General features: G+C 35.3%; 1 protein-coding gene across 1 annotated transcript; it reads right to left on the reverse strand.

Annotated features, from left to right (window-relative positions):
* Positions 1-11,096: 11,096 nt before the first annotated feature.
* On the reverse strand, positions 11,097-19,958 carry LOC126770860 (fatty acid-binding protein type 3-like). Its single transcript, XM_050490462.1, has 4 exons — positions 19,806-19,958; positions 17,340-17,506; positions 12,225-12,338; positions 11,097-11,242 (listed from the first exon to the last, which is right to left on the reverse strand). Exons 1-4 carry the CDS (start codon positions 19,873-19,875, stop codon positions 11,183-11,185), a joined length of 411 nt encoding a protein of 136 aa, XP_050346419.1. The 5' UTR covers positions 19,876-19,958; the 3' UTR covers positions 11,097-11,182.
* Between the last annotated feature and the right edge of the window lie 4,248 nt (positions 19,959-24,206).

Genomic DNA, 24,206 nt, shown 5'->3' on the forward strand with positions numbered 1-24,206 from the left:
AGAAAATTACATATGAATTAGCATCTACTTATTTTGACCCTGTTCTACTTTTAAAAGTCCGCATAACTTTGCAAAAGTTCGTTCATATTTTTTATAAATACATCAATATCAAATAATATATTATCTGTATATTTTTGTAAATTGGCGCGAAAATCGATTAAATGCTGTTACTTAACAATCTTGTTAACAATTTTTCCAAAGAAATTATTTTATATTATATTATTTATTTATACCTATTACTGGTGAATAAAATGAATATTTTACTACAATAAGTAGTTATTAGAAATAAAATATGGCGTGATACAGTTTTTGCTAGTAACGTGTTATTTTATTTATCAGTCTGAACGACGATAACATTAATAAAGTTTTATGATTTTATTAATTTGAAAGCTATGATGATTTTAAAGTTAAAAATAGTAAAATGATAAAAGTATCTATTATTTAATTACATAAATAGGATATTAATGTTACGGCGAAAGTATTTTTCTTATTGGCAACACTGGCCAGTAACGTACATATTTTTGCGTAAGTTACTGTGGATTGATTTACAAGCTTAAATTTAGGTCACCTTTTGAAAGTAGTCCATCCAGATTCCGCGACAAAAAAAAGTAAAGGCCATTATTCTTATACACGACATATCCTAAAGGCTTGACGAATATGCGACGTGGGTCATGTGTGCTTTTGTTTTAGAGATCCGTAGATTGTTGAGCATTATTTGTTTTTTTTTTTTAATTGATTTTCATTCTGTACATTGAATAAAAAATATATTTTCTATATAAAATTTACCGTAATAAAGTCGACAGTAGATATCATTAAGTAGATGAAATTAATATAAATGTGCCAAGGAGATTACCTCGAAATCCTTGCCTATTTCAAAACGAGTAGAAATAGAAATAAATCTAGGCTAAAATATTCCCTACCTCGAATGTCAGGATATATAACGCAATACCATATAACCAATAGTAGACGTGGGTTTCGAGACTTTCAATTTATTCAGAAAGAAATTTAATGCTTTAAACAAACATTAATTAGCTGTTATAATTTAATCCTAGATGATAATGTTTAAATTGTTTGTTCGAATGTTCGAAAGAATAAACTTTATTTACGAGGGCGTGAAAACTCTATCGTCGCTTATTCGTTTTCTTTATATACCGTGGCTATGATTGAGTGAAATGAAAAAATATATGCTAATTTTGTATAAATTACTTTGATAAACGATCATAAATATATTTACTATTGGTCTAAACAGCAGGTTGCGGTTCATGCAGGCCACTTAACGTATAAAACTGTATATCAATGCGCATACGCAGAAAGAAGCATCGCGAAGACGAACGCAAACTTACGATAGCACGCTTAGCGAGCTTGTACTCGTGTCCTAGACCCGCCGTTAGTGTCCACGTTTCGGGACCATATGTCATGGCAGGTAAGATGAATAGGAGATTTAGATACTCGTATTATACGAAACAAAACATGGCCGTTACGCGGTACATGTGAATGATCGATATTGTTGGTTATTAAAATAATTCATAATCATTTATTTTTTCTTATGACTATTATAACATAAAGCAAATACACGAGGGATTAGGGAGTGACGGAGGAATGAGGACATTGCGGCATAAGAGAGCGTTATGCTGTATGCAGTATGCACGGCATACGAGTCAGTCGTACGCCCAAGGCGCGTCAAAAGGTATTTCACATGAAAATGATATGAACATATTACTATAAAGCCGATTAAAAGTGACCAATTAAAGCATAATAAGTATATAATGACGATACAAATGCGATGCACTACAAATAATATGCGCTTTAAGTCATCGCGTTGAAGCCGCGTTATGTGTTATCACGTCCACAGATACGAGTATGTATGTATTAGGGCGATGACGTCGATATATTCAGCTGTTACAAAACGTTACAAAATTAGAACATTTGAATTATGCAATATTGCATGGATCTTAGAACAGGAAACACAGTGAAACTGATATCGTTGGTCCGACTACTACTCCGACTACGCTATAACGCTATTATTATAATAAAAAAAGAAAATTAAAACTACACTTTATTCAGCGTTTTCAGGCACAAGGCACATAACATCTTAGTTCCCAAGTTTAGTGAAGGTTAACATTTCTTACAATGCCAATGTCTATGGGCATTGGTGACCACTTACCATCACGTATTATCTTTATGTTAAATTGTGATAAAAAGCGGCTCTTACAAGCACTTTTGTATCGTCAATTTACAAGATAAGTCTAAAGCTAACACCGCTGCTGAATGTAGATTACATGTAGAAGTAGAAGAACCGGCAATAAACGCCTAAACTTTATCGATTCTATTCTTGGCACATGTCACTCCTAAAACTATTCCTTTTCGATAAAGAGAGAAACTTTCCATTCAAATTTGACTTTAAAATATATATCATGCCATCCAAATAAGTGCTTGTGATAAGGTTTAAGTTTAAAAAAACTGTTTCGATAGTTTAAATTATTTAACTATTAAAAAACTTGACGCTTTTTTCGCACTTAATCAAAAACGCATGTCGTGTCTACATCAAGAGAAATGTAATCATTTGAATTTTTTGATTGTCATTTTGTTTTGTAGACCCATGAACATAAAATAAAATAAAAAAAATAATATAACATATTAAATAACATTATTCTTCAAGTCTATGACACTTTTGTAACTTGCCCTGTTCTGTAATCAAACTGCACTGAATTTTGCCCGTAATATTCATTATTCCTAGACAGATTTATGTGTTTTATTATTTGAAATATTGTTATACAGGAGTATCGTTGCAGTGTTTATATGTACATATGAAACAAATTTTACTATCTAAATAGTAGTAGCCTTTGAGTATTGATCTTTGTTTATATAACAGATAGAGCTTTGGTTATCTACATCATTTTAGTAAATAAAAATGAATGTTTGTATGTATGCGTTCCTAAACCATTCATGAGACTATGATGAAACTTAGTTGAGGTGTTATATAGTCCAGCGGAGGCCCCGGCTCAAAAACAAAATAGACTTTTTTAAGTATGTTCGTCCTTAAACATGTATGCGTATGATACTTTGTGAATATTGTGTACACTTGTAATTGATATACATATCAAAAGTTGTTTTTTTTTCTTTGGATGTTATATATGCAGCCATTTAATATGTATATTGTTAGTGCTCCTATTAAATAAATAAAATTAAAAAAATATATGCGTATGTCCCGTGATTTGCCGGCACGGGTAGCTAGTAATTAATATAATCAGCTTCGAATGAGATCATAAATTTGCCATTTGCATGTTAATTAACAAATAAATAATAATTAATGGTTGTTCAAAACTGTATGATAATAACAGAAGAGGTTTTTTTTTATGTAATTTACATATAATTATTAATTTGTAATCCTAGTACAAGGACATATGATTGCCAAATATAAATCCTAATGTCGATGCCTTGTTATCAATATATTAGATCTCTTTTAAGAGGATTATATGGGAATGGAAACTCAGATTATGTCTTGCGTGATTTAAAAGTGAAATCTACTAATATTTTAATATAAATAAAAAAATATTTAATATAAATGCGATGGTAACTCTGTTTATTACACTTTCACGGCTAAACCACTGAACCGAAACTGATGGTATTTGGTATGAAACTTGCTTGAACCCTGAGGAAAACTTTAGAATTTCTATTTTTATAATACCTAACCCCACCCGAGCACCCACACGAGCGAAGCGACGGGTGAGAACTAGTATTAATATATATAGAAAATCCTGGTGAGTGTGAGGAGAACCTTCTCAAAAGCTTAGCCCACCAGTGGGACATTCACAGGCTGTTACTTTTTACCTGGCGAGTTGAAAACCTTAACCTGTACGATTCGTAAGAGCAAGTGGATTGATGTTAAGCTGATTCAGCAATAACATTTTAGGACCATCTAGGAGCAACCGGCTGGCAGCTTTTTCTCAGTTCCGAGGTTTATTTACGATCCTTTGCTAGTTTATTCAAATTTTGATCATCCTTGAATCTGGATTTTGCACACTAAATAAATATAGCAACAATTTACTTTGCACTATATGCATACTATATATACCGTCTCGCTGAAAATAATGTTTTTAAATTATCTTAGCTTATTACGTCATAGGGTTGACACAGTCACCTAACGATTAAAATTCACGTCACGATTTATAATTCAGTAAATGTCATTTGCGCCGATAACCTATTACTTATTTATATAAGTTATTTATTACAATTATAAAAATTTAATAATTAATTTTTAAGCTGCTTCCTTAGATTAGGCTCTTTTGTATTTTATTAAACATATAAATGTTAATTTGCGACGTAACTATTAAGAAAACTTTTAATGGAAATATTGACTTTGTTGGATATTGGTGGTAGAGCTAGCTCGTCTGGGTAGGTACCACCCACTCATCAGATATTCTACCGCAAAAAAGCAGTACTTGGTATTGTTGTGTTTCGGTTTGAAGGGTGAGTGAGCCAGTGTAATTACAGGCACAAGGGATATAACATCTTAGTTCCCAAAGTTGATGGCGCATTGGTGATGTAAGCGATGATTAACATTTCTTATAATGCCAATGTCTATGGGCGTTGGCGACCACTTACCATCAGGTGGCCCATATGCTCGTCCGCCTTCCTATTATATAAAAAAAACCTGTATGTTAAAACTAACTTACTATTTACTATTTTGATGTATGTATCCTTTAAATACTGTAAGTATTAATTTGGAATTTAAATAAAGTGCAAAAACCGTTATAAAACTCATAAAAATAGTCTTATTCTCTCCTTAGGCTGTTTAATTTGTCGCCCAGATGATTAGAATCGTGTGTGTCCGTTTCCGCACACAATTTGTATTGTATTGTAGCTATTTTTGATTTTGATAATTTTTATGTATATAAATAAAAGTTATTGCGTTCATTGTCACATTCTAACAGCTCACCATCGAGTTGTACGTCGGGTTACGAGTTTTATCTTAAAATATACTGAATAAATATTCGACGAAGCCCATTTAGTACGGTTGCAAGGTATATGTTAATTTCGCTTACCACATTCATAAATGTATAATGCTGATATCAAGATCATTTTGACAAGGTTCCATATATGCACTGTTTGATTTTAATCTCATATCTAGTGTAGTGTAGGTCGCTCTATCGTTTAATAGCGTTTGAATCTCTTATAAATGGTTGTATTAACTATGTGACTCAACTGACATTTAAAATAAGTTCTTTTTGCTACCCTAATGTATGTTTCTAGAATTTGAAACGTCATCGAAATCCGTGCCTCATAAAATTGTCAACTTATTTTTTAAAGCGATTTATATGTGACGCATTAAAGCTTAATATTTAATATTATTAAAATTTCTTGTTTTTTTGGCCTTTACTCCTACTTTAACAGTGTCGATGGTCTAGTAAAAAGCCTATAAAACTGTAAGTCTAGAGACCCCGTAATAAGTTATTGGCTATTTTGAGAGTGAGAGAACAGACAATACACTTGTGCTTGTACAAACTTTTGCTTTATTATATTTTCGATCGTCGTGACCATGCGTGGTAAGGAGATCATTTAAGCAGAACACCAAAGTAACGCTCTATTTTAATGCATATTTTCTATCAATGAGGCTGAAGGGTGGCAATAGGAGATATGGGTGAAAAGTGAATTTCACAAGCTAAGCAACGGCTAGTCGTCGATATAAATGAAGTCACGGTCAAAGGTTAGTGACATAATACAATGTAACATTATCAATAGGAACACTCGTGCTGGCTGAAGCGTGACAGACAACTTCATGTTCGTATAATCTCTATATTACTAATAATACAGGACTGAATTTATATGTAAACACTTGGCCAAGAAAGCGATAAATATATACAAAACTCAAATTGTCACATTTTCAAGCATCACACAAAAACCTACTGAAACGATTTTGATGATAATTTTTCTGCTTAAAAGTTACTGATTTGACTCTTAAACTGGTATTTTAACTCACTACAATTACCGACCCAGATGGGTACAAATTTTATTTCCATAATGAACTAAAATCTAAGCAGGTGATGAGGCCATGCGCTAGTTTGTTAATTAAGATTATTAAAGTATCGTCTGAAGCTGATGTCCAAAAGTGTTACGCAATAACTACTAATCCGATTTACATGCAACTTTGGCGTTATTAGCTTATATTTTCAAGGCTATATATAATAAATATGTATTGTTCGGGATTGGTATACATATTAATAAGCACTCCACCCATCCGCAGCGGTTCACCGTGGTATAAGATTAGATTAGTGGGTATTCCGATGTTCGGGGCGCACTCGGCGCCTTCCATTTGTTCCCGTGGGGGAAACGAGTAACGAGTATTAGCAAACACTCACGCGACCGGAGATTTCTGATGTGTGGGTGATCATGAACATCAACACTTTCATATAAATAATAAAGAACGGTGTTCTTTTTGAATGGAATGTCTAATAGTAAAGTATGTAAAATAATTATTCTAAGGAGTTTTTATACTATATACATTATATATGTCATTTACATTGTACATTTAAAAATAATATAGTATCAAAGCTAATTTCAATGAAGCGTGTCATCTCATCAAGTAATGTGGTTTAATTTAACAGAACGCGTAATAGTAATGTACATAAAACTGGTTGGTCCTTAAAGCTAGCCTATTTGGGTGGGCTTCAAGTATCTAAATGATCGCTTCTCTTTCTTTATATTTTGTCATTAGTTTTGTGCCATTAAATTAATTAATCTTATGATTATTTATGACGATTCAGAAGTGCCACTAAGAACTAATCGTAAAGTTTATCTAGATTTTAATCTTTAAATTAGAAATAGATAAATAAATATGGGATCGTCTGTTTATAAATTTGTTTGAATATAAGATTAATTGTTGATCATATCGTTCGTAACAATAAAATATATAGACAAAAAAGTATCCGTCGGATGAATGTAGATAATGGTCACCCATTTTAGAAACTGAAACTGACGTCGTCAAGTGTTGTCACCTAAAGCTAGTGAATATAAAGCATGTTGTAATATCTGTACTTTAAAAAAATGTTTAAGCAGACAATTTAGATAGTTTGACAAGTAACCTACACATACGTCTCGCAATATGTTGTCAAAAAGCGAGCGAAATCTGGTTGCACCGATAGTGGTTCCCCAAAAGGCAAGCGCTGTTGACCCACATCAATGTTTCGTAACAGTGGTCCGTATGGGCAACCTGTATGTGACAAATTATTTATCTTTATTAGATATTTTAGTTAGACTGAATTTAAGTACAACATACAATTTTAAATGGTTGAGTGTGACGATTCCATTCTGCCATGTGTCCTTCTATATGCATTATTTCATTTTAACTAACAACTGCGTCTATATTATCAATTAATTATTATATTTAATTGCATTTCTAGGACATTATCTTTATGAAAATCATTACATGTTATATTTTAGAAAGAGTGGCGAATATAATCATATATTTATGGAAGATAAAATAATGTAGCCTGAAGTGATTATCTATAATAATATTATTATTGCGAAAGTAGCTCTGTATGTGTTATACGGTTAAATCAATGAACCGATTGAGATGAAATTAGGTATGAAGCAAGCTTGTTGTGGTTCACAAAGGGCATAGGCTACTTTTTTATACCTAACTTGTTTTGTAAATGTTATACTTTTTATACCTAACACAAAGCCCTTTCTCCTAACACGCGAGCGAAAACTAGTTGTCTATAAAACCGTAGTGTCATATTGTCGACGTGAATGGTAGTTACTCAGTTTGTTAAGAATGATCGTTCGCGTCGTATCTCTTACGAGTAATACAGTTGGCTGTTCGACCTCTTTGCCGCACATAGATTAGACATTAGATAATGACATATCGCAGACAATGGTTGAAGGTGGAACGTATGCTAAGGTTCTATGCACGCATTAAGTTATTATGTTAATATATGAATAATAGCTTTAGTGATTTATACAGACCGTGTTGTCTATGGCTTATTTATGTATTTATTTCTCAAATGCCTTTTCGATGATAATGTTATTGACATTCTAATATCATTGACTAGATTTTTGCTTATAATTTTCCCAGATAACAAATTATAATAGAATATGGGCCCATAGATTATCTACCTGTACACATAAACATAAGCCGAGATGGCCTAGTGGTAAGAACGCGTAAATCTTAACCGATGATCGTGGGTTCAAACCCTGGCAAGCACGACTGAATTTTCATGTGCTTAATTTGTGATTATAATTCATCTCGTGCTGTACGGTGAAGGAAAAGATCGTGAGGAAACTTGCATGTGTATAATTTCACTGAAATTCTGCCACATGTGTATTCCACCATGGAGCAGCGTGGTGGAATAACCTCCAAACCTTCTCCTCAAAAAGGCAGAGGAGGCTTTTAGCCCAGCAATGGGACATTCACAGGCTGTTAGGGGACACATAAACAACACATACGTATGCATTCCCATGCGCGACCGCGTACACAATTATTTTTTTTAATGATGTAGATTTATGTACATTTTGTTTTCTTTTTTTTTTGTTTAGTGCTTACATTTAAACATAAATTACAACGTCTGTTTTGATATATTTTTAATCACCATTTTTTTATATGAAACGATGAAAATTTGCATTTCTCAAAATTCATTTATACGAATAAAAATACATCTTAATACGAGCTGTATATTAAGATGTGACAGACATATACTCACCAGTTTCTACGCCGCGTCATCACTGTCGTCGGTGGAGTGTACAGAGTTCTTATGGTGACCCATTATTGCGCGCAACCCTATATTTTGTACGAATAGGTTAGGTTTTAGGCGTTTCGATTTACGTACATAAGGTAGCGCGCGTCGTTTCATATAAACTCAAACTTAAACAGAAAATCCCATATCAATATAGAAATGATACTTATTGATTTTCAAATAAAAAATACCCACATCATTTTTGATAATGTTTGCAAAATAAATAGTATTAAACGCTTATTATTTATTGTTGAATTATATTTAATTTTTTTTGATAAGATAATATATATATATATTTTTTTCTTTATTATTGTCTTGACATTCTTTTTTCTGAATTAAAAATAAAAACAAAATTTCAGAACGACGTTGATTACCGGGAATATAAATTATGATACGAATATCATTTTTTTGTTCAAATGCACAAACATCCTTAAAGCGCCTTATATAGAAGTTGATTAGTATATAATCATTTTAAATGTTTATTATGTGTCATAAATTTAAGTTGCTCTATTTCCATACTAAATATGTTTTATGATATTTTTTATTATCTCTTAGTGTTAATCAATATATGAATAAAATCACATTCACATTATAGAAATAAATTGATCGCAGGCCGTCGGAATGCTATATTTATGTGTTTATTCAAATGTGGTAAATAGATTTAAATGAATATCTTTTGTGTTATATATTAAGAAAATTGTATCACTTAAATCATATTATGAAATCATACATATTGTAATATTTATTGCAAAATCTGATGCGATATTTGCAAATTATAAACATGTTTCATATATTAAATGTTTAAACATTTCTATAGATTTCGTGCGTATTTGCTCTGTTTTATACTTGATAGTAAAGAGAAATAATATTTTTAGAACCGTGATGGCCCAGTGGTTAGAAGACGAGAAGATTAACCGATGAATCCGAGTTCAAACATGGGCAAACACCACTGAATATTCACGTGTTTGATTTGTGTTAATAATTAATCTCGTGCTCCTGAGTGAACCTGCATGTGGCGAACGAAAATCTGCGGTATGTTCCACCAATCTGCTGTGTAGCAGCGTAAGTTCTAAACGCTCTCGAAAAAGAGAGGAGGCCTTAGCCTAGCAATGAGACATTTATAGGCTGTAACTTTACTTTTTTTATAATTACAAGTATATATTATAATACTAGCTGTGCCAGGCTTTACACGTGTTTTGGTATCAGGTGTACATGGAATAATAAAAATATCCTAGTAGTAAGCATAATAATGTTAACGGACGCAAAACAACGGTCTTTCTATCTCAGAATGTCGAAACATCCTAATTATAAATTTTAGAGGTAGTAATATTTTTAATAATCTTTAATTCCTATACAATTAACTATATGCCTGAAACAGCAGGAAACAAATATATAATATAATAAAGTCAAATAGTGGTAGACTCAACCGATTGTGTTAAATAAAGGCTAAATGGTACGTGTACCTTGGAATACTTAGTATTATTATTTACGTTTGTAATTTTTAAATATTTTTACCACATTTTGTCCAGAGTAGGACAAAATGACAGACCGGTCTGCTATAATTCTCGAACTTCTGTCGCTTCACAGGTCTGAGGTGTTTATTTTCGAATCGGTGGTACATTTTTGACCCTAAATTTAATACAATATAAATATATTGAATAAAGCTTTCGAATTAACCGACACAAATAAAAATAATGGTTGTTTTTAGTTTAGATTACTCGAATACTCATATTAACGTTAATAGGAGGCAGTAATTTTGAAATAACAGAAAGACAATTCTTATTTCTTATATAGGTACTTCACATAATTATGTGTGTGTTACGTGAATGTATAAATATTTTTATTAAAGCTGCACTTGACCGTTCTGTTAGGTTACCTACTAACTCTATGAGGTTAGAAACGGCAACGGCAGCGAAGACGCAAAAAAAAACTAAGAAATACAAAGATTTTGACGTAGTCCTTACCGATATCCATTGGCCCCAGCGGCCATTGTCAACGACAATATTGACATTTCAAAATATGTGGGCGGTGTCGAATTATTTATTAAAAAAATATATCTTTTTGGGGTATTATTTAGTTTATCTATCGAGTTTTTGACTGATTTATTTTTGTAATTAAGTCTTTTGTTGATCTCGTGGCAAGGTTATACGGCTACGGATATTGAAGTATAACCTATCTTACTGTTTTTCTCGTTTTAAAATCTTAGAGTTATTTTTAATATTTCAATTACATTAGAATTTTGATTGCAAGCACTAATAAATTTTGTCAGTAGACTGTAAGTATAGGAAACGTTGCAGTGCCAATCCTGCCGTGTATAAAGCAGTAATCGCTACCTTCCAGTAGTAAATAAAAAGACAATGTATTATAAACTATATAATTTTAATAGGAAATATTTACACTTATAATTAATAATAAATAACTTATAAATTAATAAAATACTCTTCAACATGTTAGTCCACAACTTCGTAATATATTGTAGCGGTGAGGTCTGAACCTTCCATTTTGACGAGCTGAAAGGAAAACGGATTTCTAAAGAAGTTTGTTAATTGTAATTTTGAGTATCGCGAAACAAATTAAACTAACATAGGAAACTATGGGGGAATTAAAAATTGTAGTTTTTTTATCTAATACTTACATGTCAACATCAGTCAGACTCAACTATAAGAGTGTAAAGAAGAGATAAATTCTGTAACTCAGTATATCACCAGATAAATATCACCCTTATATGTATCTATTCATAAATTTGTTATTGTGTTATCAGCTTAGTCATTGTTAGGCTACGGTATTAAATCTGCAATATACGGCTAAGATTCAGATATTCGAGCCACTGGGCCATTTAGGACCTAGGTTAAAACTCGACAGGAATTCTGTGAGTTCTTAAAAGTTATTTTTTGCAAGATCCTCTGTGTAGGTACCACCCACTTGTCACATATTCTACCACAAAACAGCAGTACTTGGTATTGTTGTGTCCCAGTTTGAAGGGTGAGTGAGCCAGTGTAATTACAGGCACAAAGGACATAACACCATAATTTATAAGGTTGGTGGCTCATTGGCGATGTAAGCGATGGTTAACATTTCTTACAATGCCTATGGGCATTCTATGGGCGTTAGTGACCACTTACCATCAGGTGGACCACATGCCCGTCCGCCTATTTATATTATAAAAAAAAACTTGATCGTGAAATATGCTACACAATCGATAATTATATTTTAAGATTAAATTAAATCGGCGGGCTAAGACAATACATCAATTCGAGTTGAAGCAGTTCGGTTACTAACATATCAAAGATTTGATTCTTACTAGTACTACGTTATCATGAGCGGATAAGACAATAAGTCCTATCTCCCGTTAGGTTTTATATCATCGCAAAAACTTAATATTATATCACGAATCGAGTGACTACTGTTTTTTTTATATTTTTTTCAATTCAACCCTTTGCGATGGTACTCCACAAGGGAGAGATTCAATAAAAACTTGTTTATATATCTCACCATTTCAACATAATCGCCTTTGATCTCCCTTCTAAAATAAGCAGTCTTTCCATCTGGCATCTTTATCACTTGATTGAGAATGTTATTTCCTTCTCTGGTGTATGTGATTTTCACCTAAAAAAATTAAAAAGAAAAACATCTTTAGACATTAACTGATACCTAACAGACGTAAACCTACAATAATTATAATTATATATCTAGTATAACTCATAGTTCAATTTATTTATCGCGATCTTAAGAAATTGTATAATAAGTATTAATAAAATATATATTTTTGTATGAAGTAATAAAATTAGCACATATGTTCGTAGAATAAAATAATACGCTAAAAATATTTTAAAAATTAAAAATAGGAGATAATAAATAAATAAAATATAAATATAAATCGAATAATATGTCATGTATTTGGTTTTACGCTATTTTATACATAGATGTATTATTATTATATATTTGTTTATATGTTTTATCTTGTTATAAATAGAAGATAGTTCAGTAGGATGTTTTTTCAAGATGGCTTCAGTAGGGACTTCTTAGGTGTGAATTGTTATCATTCTGTCTTTATTTTTAATAAACGATTGACAAACAGATTAAGTTCAACTACACAAAGTAAAAGTAGATTACAATGAGCTTTATTCAGTTACATGCTGTTAAAATATGAAATAAAAAAAATGTAGGTATCGGCTTTTTAAATTATCCATATATTATGTTACGAATAATTTAAATGATCGTGACCTTAATCCTTGTAACCACTTGATTGAACAATAAATTGTTATTTATTTAAGAACAAACTGTGACCAGCATATTTTGTTAAATTTGGTATTTGTTGGTAGTATTTGTTTTATGAATAATGAAGATTAAAATATAGTTATTTAGTTGTATAGTTTTGTTTTGTTTACAATAATATATTCAATGTACGGGTAATACAGATTCTATCGAGAATAACCGGTGAGAATCAAATCATCTGGTGGTAGGATGCTAACATCCGCCTGGCTTGTTACCACCGTACGCATGGTGAAAAACTCGTGAAGTGGCTTGCAGCCGCGTTTCGAGGTCAGCCAGCGTACAGCCAGAGCCCGAGCGAGTATTGCCACGATGGGTGTTGGTCCAGTTGGAGACGGCTGTTGAACCAATGCCGGGGGAAACTGTATTGACCTGCCGGTCAGGGAGACCCGAAGAAACGGCTGTTCCGCTGGCCGCCCGTGGCATAGTACAGGGGCCCGAGCGTGCCTAACCAGCTCGTGAGGCTGCCCCACCAGGCCACGCATAATCTCGGGGTGGACCGTCGTGCCGGTTGGTGACCGGTAGGTGGGGTCCCGGCGGCCACTTCCGGGGGGGTTCGGGGGCCCTTCCGTCCGGCGGGTCAGTGTATTTTTCCTTTTGGCAACCACTTGGGGAAACACGCCTCCACACTTTGCCCATCCCTATCGTGGCAATACATCGCTCGCTTCACGTCTCTTTTCCATTTAATTTCTCCCAAATGGCGCAACAAAAAAGAAATAACGGTCGTACAGCGGTGCTCACCCCCACCATACCCTCGCTGTTTGAGGTCGAGTTCTCTAACATCCGAGGACTCCACACTAACCTCAACGCTGTCCACCACCATCTCGAGACAGCACGGCCAGCAATGTTGTTTCTCACGGAGACACAAATACTCCGTCCTGCCGATACCAGCTACCTTAATTATCCCGGCTACACGCTTGAAGAATCCTTCAAAGCGAAAGCCGGAGTATGCTTGTTCGTCAGGACGGATGTTTGCTGTCACCGACTGCGCTGCTTGGAGGACCCCTCCTTCTCCATGTTGGTGGTACGTGTGGACCTGGTTCGTCAGAGCCGAGTCTACGTGTGCCTCTACAGATCCCACAATGGTGACTTGGAGACAAGCCGATTATTTGACCATCTTAGTCGGGTGGCAGATGCTGCGCAAGAGCAATTTCCTAACGCGGAATTGGTGTTTTTGGTGGACTTCAATGCTCACCACGAATCCTGGTTGAAATCCCTCAAAACTGACCATGCTGGAAGGACTGCTCATGCTTTTGCTCTCACACATGACTTGACCCAACTGGTTGATCAGCCCACCAGGATCCCAGACATTGATGGGCAAGCACCTTCTCTACTGGACCTTCTGCTGACTTCTCACCCGGTGGAATATCAGGTTGTGGTTCAGGCTCCTCTTGGCTCTTCGGATCACAGCCTTATTTCTACCAGAGTGCCACAGGCCAAGCTGCCGCCACTAGCGGTATGCAAACGTCGCGTTTGGCACTATAAGTCGGCGGATTGGGACGGTATGCGCGATTACTATGCGTCGGTCCCTTGGAAGGAACGTTGCTTCAGTGGGAATGACCCGACAGCTAGTGCCGCTGCTGTTGCTGGCGAGATCATGCTGGGAATGGAATACTACATTCCTAGCTCAGATCTCGTCAGTAGGAGTACGCGTAACCGTTGGTTCACTCGTGAATGTGCCGATGCTGTATCAGCTAAGCAGGCGGCATATCGCAAGTGGATCAACGGCTGCATTAGCGGGGCATCTAACATTGACTCACTGAAAGCAAACTATAATAAAAATTCCAAGTCCTGTAGAAAGGCATACACGAGAGCGGATGCACAGCGCATTGTACAGATTGGTCATGACCTTGTTTCGCATCCTAGGGGCTCCCGTAGCTTCTGGCGTCTGACCAAGTCTGTGCAAAACAATTTCTGCCAACCTTCGCTGCCACCGCTCAGAAATCCGGACGGATCGCTAGCTCACAGTCCGCAGGAGAAAGCCGACCTCCTGGCTAAACTCTTTGCCGACAACTCTGTGATCGATGATTGTAGTGCGCAGCCACCAACAATACCTTCATGTGGCCACACGATGCCTGACATCAAAATCAGGCAACGTGATGTGCGTGCGGAGCTGCAATCACTCGATATACGGAAAGCTAGCGGTCCCGATGGAATACCAGCAATTGTGCTGAAGAAGTGCGCGGCGGAGCTGTCTCCTGTGTTAACGCGCCTGTTCCAACTTTCTCTCTCTTCGGGATGTGTGCCGGAGGCTTGGAGAAGAGCTAATGTGCAAGCGGTTCCCAAAAAAGGGGATCGGTCTGACCCGGCAAATTATCGGCCAATAGCTATCACCTCAGTATTTTGTAAGGAGATGGAACGGATTTTAAACAACCAACTGATCCATTACCTAGAAGATCACTGTCTAATTAATGATCGTCAGTACGGGTTTCGACCTAAACGGTCCACAGGTGATCTTCTAGCGTACGTAACACACCTCTGGGGTGAAGCTATCGACAAGCATGGAGAATCGTTGGCTGTCAGCCTCGATATCTCCAAGGCTTTCGACAGGGTCTGGCACAGAAGTCTTCTCTCCAAGCTACCGGCATATGGTCTGCCTGCTCAGCTATGCACCTGGATTGCCAGCTTCCTACACAAGTGTAGCCTTCGTGTTTTAGTAGATGGTTGCGCTTCACAATTCTATGTTGTGAATGCTGGGGTCCCCCAGGGATCTGTGCTATCTCCCACACTCTTTCTTTTGCATATCAATGATATGCTCTCCCTTGGGAACATACATTGCTATGCAGATGATAGTACAGTGCATGGTGGATACCACGGACGCGCAGTGGCTGGGCGGGCGGAAACTGAGGAGAGGCGGGAGAATCTTGTCATTGAACTCGATAGGACGTTAGATCTCATCGCCAAATGGGGCTCTGATAATCTTGTTGAGTTTAATGCCAAGAAAACACAGGTATGCGCTCTCACGGCGAAAAAGTCAACATTTTCCCCTCTTCCCTCCCTCTGTGGTACTCCGCTGGTGATGCAAAGCAAAATCGCCATGCTGGGGATTGACGTTCGCTGCGACCTTAGTCCAAGGGATTACATCGAGGCTGTTATAAAAACAGCTTCACGGAAACTCGGAGTTCTGAACAAGGTGCGGCGCTTTTTCACGCCACAACAACTGTGCCTGCTGTACAAAACACAGGTACGGTCTTGCGTGGAATATTGCTCGCACCTTTGGGATGGCTCCGCTAAGTACCTACTTGAGGCCTTGGACCGGTTGCAGCGACGTGCCGTACGCATTATTGGCGACGTAAAGGTCACAAACACCCTTGAACCTTTACAATTGCGTCGTGAGATAGCAGCACTGAGCGCTTTCTATCGACTGTATCACGGCGAGTGCTCTGAGGAATTATTCTCTCTAATTCCTGCTTCCCCCTTCCTTCTTAAGTCCACGCGAGCTGGTTCTCGATGTCACCGCCTAACTGTGACATCAATTCCATCGCGAACAAAGAAATTTGGCAACTCCTTTCTTTGTCGCACTTCCAAAAAATGGAATTCCTTACCAGCTCACGTGTTCCCCTCCTCTTACAACCCGGGTTCCTTCAAACGAGGCGTGAAGAGGCATCTTGCGGGCCGGCAGGGCGAAGGCGGCTAGTGCAGAACGTTTTTCCCGTCTGTACTGGCCGTCGTCGCGTTTGGACTCTACTACCACTTACCATCAGGTGGAGTAGAGTCATTTGCCCTCCCGGCGATATAAAAAAAAAAAATAAGAGAAAAGCTATTGGGGTTTTTTATTTTATTTTTTTTTAGGTTTTTTAGGTTATTACATTAAAATCACATAATGCTAACTTTGCGTTTTTTTATCATCTATAAGTATTATCTTTTAACGAGTAATTCGTCTTGTTTATTAACGTTGGTCTAGTGGCTAGATATAAGGTCGCAGAGCCCGAGGTTCTGAGTTCACAACCTTTAATAGTCATTAGGTTTGTCCGGTCTTATCGGATTTCCGTCAAATCGGCTTTTCAGATTTAAGGAATAGAGAGGGCATCTGTATTTGCACAAATACTTCTGCAATGTAAAATGTCCTACGCAGTTAGATATTCTCTCTTGAGAATGACTGCCGTGTTCAAAATCCGTTAGGAGCATATAATAATAATAATCATCTGTCATGACTTAGTGCCAATAACTGGTTTCTAAATATCATAAAAATAAATACAAACATGAACTCCTGTTACCCGACTAATTAAGAATTACTAAACTAATTACTGTAGTTAGGTTAGGCAATCAATAAGAAAGAGTAATCCTTATATGTTAAATAGGTTTTCGAAATTCATTTCGAATAGTTTTTCTCACCTTCCCGCCATCTATCCTCTCCATCTCTTGTTCTTTTCCAAACTTGAAGCTGTAAGTTGCGTGTTTGCCATTAATGTCAAGATGCAGATGTATATCTTCGTCCTTAATAGTGAAAGTCACAATAGGGGCCTTTGATTTTAACACGCGGACGATATGTTCGTTTGCCTCTGGGAAAATTATATTGAAGTTAATGTTAGCTTTCGAAATCAATTTTATTTTTAATAATCATATTAAAGCATTATTTTATTGAATTGAGAATTTATATATCTCTTTCGTTGTTGAAAAAAAAGAACCGAGTTATCTGTATAGTGCTGTGTAGCATTTTTATACAAGAAGTATTATTTTAATGTGTAATAAGATTAATTGATTAGTTGTGACTTAATAAAGTTTTTAAATTTATGAAATACTACATTAATTATATTTTCATAGTACATATGCTTATACCATTACCGAAAACGTTCTCTGTACTTAACGCAATCGGAAAGCAGGAATTACATGTTTATTTTTATTTCTAGCATTAATAATATGTTTATTAATTGTATGTTAATGTCCCACTGCTGGACTAAGACCTCCTCTCCCTTTTGAGGATGTTTGGAGCTTATTCCACCACGCTGCTCCAATGCGAGTTGGTAGAATACACATGTGCCAGAATTTCAATGAAATTAGACACATACAGGTTTCCTCTCGATGTTTTCTTTCACCGTCAAGCACGAGATGAATTATAAACATAAATTAAGCACATGAAAATTCAGTGATGCTTGCCCGGGCTTGAACCCACGATCATCGGTTAAGATTTACGCGTTCTAACCACTAGGCCATCTCGGCTCATAGTATGTATCAGTTTTTATGTATTCTATGTTTTATTTTATTAATCATATCATTTACTAAAAGCAACTTTACTGGTGGTAGGGCTTTGTGCAAGCTCGTCTGGGTAGGTACCACCCACTCATCAGATATTCTACCGCAAAACAGCAATACTTGATATTGTTGTGTTCCGGTTTGAAGGGTGAGTGAGCCAGTGTAATTACAGGCACAAGGGACATAAAATCTTAGTTCCCAAGGTTGGTGGCGCATTGGCTGTAAGCGATGGTTGACATTTCTTACAATGCCAATGTCTAAGGGCGTTTGGTGACCACTTAACATCAGGTGGCCTATATGCTCGTCCACCTTCCTACTCTATAAAAAAAAGCAAGCAAAAGCCACAGAGTCGAGATGGCCCAGTAGATAGAACACTTGAATCTTAAGCGATCATCGCGAGTTATAAACCGGCCAAGGACCACCGAGTGTATATGTTCTATGTGAAAACATCATAAGACAACTTGCATGTATCGGATGACATTCTGTCTCATGTGTACCCATCAACCCACATTGGACCAGCACAGTGATAGCTTCAAGACTTTTCCTCAAGAAGACAAATAATCTATACCCAGCAGTCTGTTACTTTCCAGCTTGTTCAGCCTGAAAATATACTTTTACTTTACGAGCAAATTAATATGACATTGCCACTGTTACTAGTGGACATTCTAATACAGGCAAGGCGCCGTCAATCATAGAATCTGAAACGTATCCCTTTTGTCCAGTACGGATTTCTCATAAGGCCAGCCTATATATAACGTACGACGACGATGGCAAATTTCCGAAGGTATAACTTTGCGTTCGCGCCCAACGATTTTTATCTCGTTAAATATATATTATACACCTACTATATAATTTTGTTGTAATCATAATAATCGTATTATTTTGTTTTATAATATTTTTACTTTTATAAGAATTATAACAGGCAGCAATTTTGTCTATAGGCACATTATAAATATGCTGTTATACCACTGACTCACTTGTACTTCAAATTAAAATAAATTATATTTGGTAAAAGGACACATACACGAGTGTATTCGGACGAATTCGCACAAACTTCATAATCATACATAATCGTGTAGTAATCGAGAGTATTTTCTTTGACTTAATGGAATCACTTCTTTGGTCTGGTTTCTAGCTTATATGCATATAAGGTTCCGGGTTAAATACAAGGCCAATTAAAAAAAAAAAAAACTATCGTGGTTTCTTAGTAATAGCCCAGATTTTGTGAGTTGGCTCGGTCTTGTTGATATTAGCCCTGCGCCTGGGTCCCATCGGAGTGTGAAAGTGCACTTAGTTTTGCCCACAAACTTGTGCATTGTAATGGTTCATGCACAAATGGAAATCCTTTGATATTGGCCGCCGTTTCAATTATTTAGTATGAAGGACATTGTTTCATTATAAACCAGTTGACGAGCAAGCGTACACGTACTTACTTTACGTAGGTTACTTTATCAATATCACATCAAATTATTTACTCACATAGAAACTGTCGAAATATATAATTCATGTTAAAACCCCACACACATCCATTATTCAGATTAATTGTGATGATACGTACCAAGTAGCTTCATAAAATAACACTCACAATAATAATAAGCGATCACTCACGAGTTGCTGACAACATTTCGTCGAGGTTCTCACATCTGACTCTTCTAAACCTTTTACCGGAGAACAACATTGTCGTTGTGTGAATAATATTTATCTAACGTAACACAACAGAGCAACAACCGCGAGAGCACCTTAATTCTATCTGACTTTTACTTCGTCATTGCGTTTGATAACATTTATCATATTGCTGTGTCATACTAGATATATTATATATACATAATATGAGTGTATTCGTTTGTTTGTATATTATTATATAAAATACTCTAGTAATGTAAGGAGATAGTTTGGAGCACGTTCCACCAAGCTAATCATGCTGGTAGATACACATTCGGCAGAGTGTCTACAGTTAAAATATATGTTGCCTTACAATTCTTGTCCTTTACCGAAAATCGAATGAATTTTGATGTCAATTAAAGCACGTAAAGTTGGGGTTATTTACTTGGTTTTTAGTGTGTAATTTCGGATTTGTGTTTTTAAGAGCCACGTTTTCATGTACTGTCCTATCTCTATCTATGCTTAATATAAGATAGTCTAGTTACCAGAATAAAAGGCACAATAGCGATTTATTACTTGCTTTATTTCTAATGGTATTATTATAGTTTTTATACTACTAAATAAGGAGACGTTTTCTTGTAATGCCTATCTGAAATAACTAAGAAACCCAGCACGCAGCAGAGCATTTCGGAGATGATTTTAGTATATAATATTATTACATAATAGTCTAAGCGGGGAACGCATAAAAGGGTGGTCATGAGATATAAGTAAATTGACAAATTCTTTTATTTATTTATTTTTTATTTAGGCGTTTAGACTATAAGTTGTTATGCTTCGCAGTGTCACCCGCTTTAAATTTTAAATATTGAAGTGACTAGCGTTAATTACATGTTTTTGTTATATTATATTATATAAAGTACATTAATGTAGAATAAATAAAAAGTATCTACTCGATAAGTAAAGTTTAATAAAATGTTAGTCACAAAAAAAACGCAAACATTTTACTGATAATTACGCTTCGCTAGAGATAACGCCGCCTAAAACGGGATTATTCAGCGATATTGTTTGCGGTCGAGTGTTCACGTTATCATATCTAGGTATTTTTAAGAAATAATTATTTTAGAATTGCTGTTGGTCTAGAATTTGTTTTTTTTTTATAGTATAGGTAGGTAGTACGACGAGCATATGGGCTACCTGATGGTAAGTGGTCACCAACGCCCATAGACATTGGCATTGTAAGAAATGTTAACTATCGCTTACATCACCAACGCGCCACCATCCTTGGCAACTAAGATGTTATGTCCCTTGTGCCTGTAATTACACTGGCTCACTCACCCTTCAAACCGGAACACAACAATACAAAGTGCTGCTGTTTTGCGGTAGAATATCTGATGAGTGGGTGGTATCTACCCAGACGAGCTTGCACAAAGCCCTACCACCACATTATATTTATATTAAAAAGTAAACGGACACATATGAAAAACTGATACGGTTGTATAGATTCTTGGTAATCATTTAATATTCCAATGTACAGGAAAAACACTCAATAAGGAAAATAATACATGGAAAACGATTAAATGTACAGACAGAAATACTATTGCCGTTATTTTATATCATGACAGCACAAAAACAGTACCTGATATTATACATGTGTGTGTATTAATCATTATTCGCTTTATCCCTTATTTATTTGTAATTTGTACAATTGGTTAAATGTGCTCGCAGTTGGAATAAACTCGGAAGGCGGGCGGGTGTATCGAACTTACGGGCGGTAGATTGCTTGACAACATCTCTCCTTAGGTATAATTTTGCTGGAGGCGTGGGTGGATGAGCTTATGCTCGATGGACAAATCACTTAGTTCTCACGATAGTGGCTATCGAGTTGCTTGAGTGGCTTTATTTTAATAACAATATTGGTTAACAAAGTGAAATGCAAATAAAAATGTAAAGCAGTGTTAAAAAAGCAAGAACTCTAAATAACTTCTTAAATAATGTTAACTTTAACATTTTATCCCCAAAGTAGTCTTTAATTGTACCCCGTGGTTGTTTTCATAAAGCGCTGGTCTACCATGACGGCGGTGTACGTGCTTATTATTACAATTATACTTATGTTATTACAATTTTCGCTCAAAATAGTGATACATAAAATAAGATACAGTTTGTTTGGCTATTCAAAATAAGACTTTGATTTTATAATTGTGTAAGTATATACACAGTCACTCAAAATAATTCACGTGTCTCTGAATATATTATCTTCAGTTTTGCGGATATTTAAAGTGCTTATAAATAGCAATAGGTTTTAAAATTATTATATGTATAATATAACATGCTCTGAAATCAGTCAGATAGTAGTTTTATTAATCAATTGTAATATAATATATAATAACATAAAAAAATAAGAAATTCCAGAAGAAGTTACATCCTCCATTATATACATTTAGAACATTTTTATAAATCCTTTCTTAGACCTACTTTATTTAAGGAACTCCTTGTAAAATGTAACAACCCACTGGTATGGGCTTTCTTTTTCAGTTACATATTTGCGGAAGTTATGTTTAACGCAAAAGCAAAGTAAAAACTCTAGATGTGTAACCTCTTCCTAAAAATGTTTCACGGGAGAGCAACTAAAAGGCTTTTCGTTGGTCTTTCGTTTACAATGGCAGCTAATACGATTTGTTTATTTTTACGAAATATTAATAGTAACTGCTATGCAACTGGCAAAAGTGTCCTTTTTGGGAATTATGAATACTAGAAACCTCTTTGTGCTAGAATTTAAACCGATAGTCCAAGGGGTCAGGATTATACATGCGATTTTCACATCGCTAAGCGATTCGACAATACGATATATACAAAAAAATACTTGTTGATTCTTTTAATCAAACAAAAGTTTAATAGCGCAGCGCCAAGTGATCCTAATAGTGTTTATATATAATCATTTAATACAATAGGCCTAAACACAGTCCTCTGATTTCCAATGAACAACAATATTGGAACTTGACACCATTGTTCACCTGTCAAGTTAATGTCAGGGACAATCATGAATTAGATGGGATCAGAATACAACCGGAACAGTTTTTGTGATGTAATCAGTGTTTATATCGTAAGGCTAAAGTTACAGCTTATACATAGTCATAAAAATCACCCATTTTCCGTCTCACTTGCACCCAAATCTTTTACCCGACCACACAAAACTAATTAACGCCTTTGTTCCTTATTATGTATCCATCAATACGCATAATATAAATGATGGCGTGCTCAGTGCTGACAAGCCAACTGCTCAGAATTTTCATAGTGCTAAAAGAGTGTGTGTCAAAGTGTACTTTTATGTTCTAATGGGACGGCAATCCGAAACGAATAGAGATGCTCTACACGCAGGATCAATGGCCTAACGTGCACTGGAGTTAATAACTCTAGTTTTTTTCGGCAGCTTGAGAATCTATAGCAACCAGCCCAATGAAGTAGTTAGTGATCTCTATTAAAAAATATACTTAATGCTTATATTGTAATAATGTGAAATATTCAAGTAGGCTCCCGCTAAAAATTTTGAATCATCAATTTATGTGATATATATATCTCTTAATACGGTGTATATATAAAGATAAATAAATTAAAACGTATATATATATATTGTATATTACAAACGTATTTTTTTTATTAAGTTTTTTTTTTTTCTTAACGCTTTTATTTAACTTAATATATTATGTGTTGGAGTCAAATTAAGCTAAACTGAATGTTAACCAGTGGAAACAAAACATCTGTAGAAATTTGCCAAACACTTTTAGTGTTGACGATACGGATTGATCGATACTAAGGTTCTTGTAATACCAAGCGTCAATAATTGGTATTGCTGTGATCCGGTTTAAATAGTAAGTCAGTGTAGCTACAGGTTCAAAGGATGTAACATCTTAAGACTATGTTGTAGGCGGCGCATTGACGGTGTAAGGTTGTTCAAATACAGTGCCAATGTCTTTTGACAACGGTGACCTCTCTCCATTAGGTGATTACATTAAAATCATGCAATACATTTGGTATCCTTAGATTTAATTTCATGGTGACGTAATGTATATGGAAAGTCTCTCATATTTCATTTCAATGTATGTATAACGTATGCATTATAAGAATGTATTTTAATTTATTATTGTGATATTTAAATGACAACATCCTAAATTCATAACAGAAAGAGTCAATGAATTTTCATGATTCGACTGGAATTCGAACCTGAGATTTTATATATTATATATCAATGACCAGGGACACATATTTAGACAAGTACAATTCTTAATAGTCTAGTCTACTCTAGTTTATATAATATTAACACTTATATAAATTATACTCTTTGAGCTTGAGGCTTGTTCTATGTATAGGGAAGAAGGTAACAAATAGCAATTATAGATCGTACGACATTCT

Source organism: Nymphalis io, chromosome 9 (genome assembly GCF_905147045.1).
Source record: "Nymphalis io chromosome 9, ilAglIoxx1.1, whole genome shotgun sequence".
In the NCBI taxonomy this organism is placed as follows: Eukaryota; Metazoa; Arthropoda; class Insecta; order Lepidoptera; family Nymphalidae; genus Nymphalis; species Nymphalis io.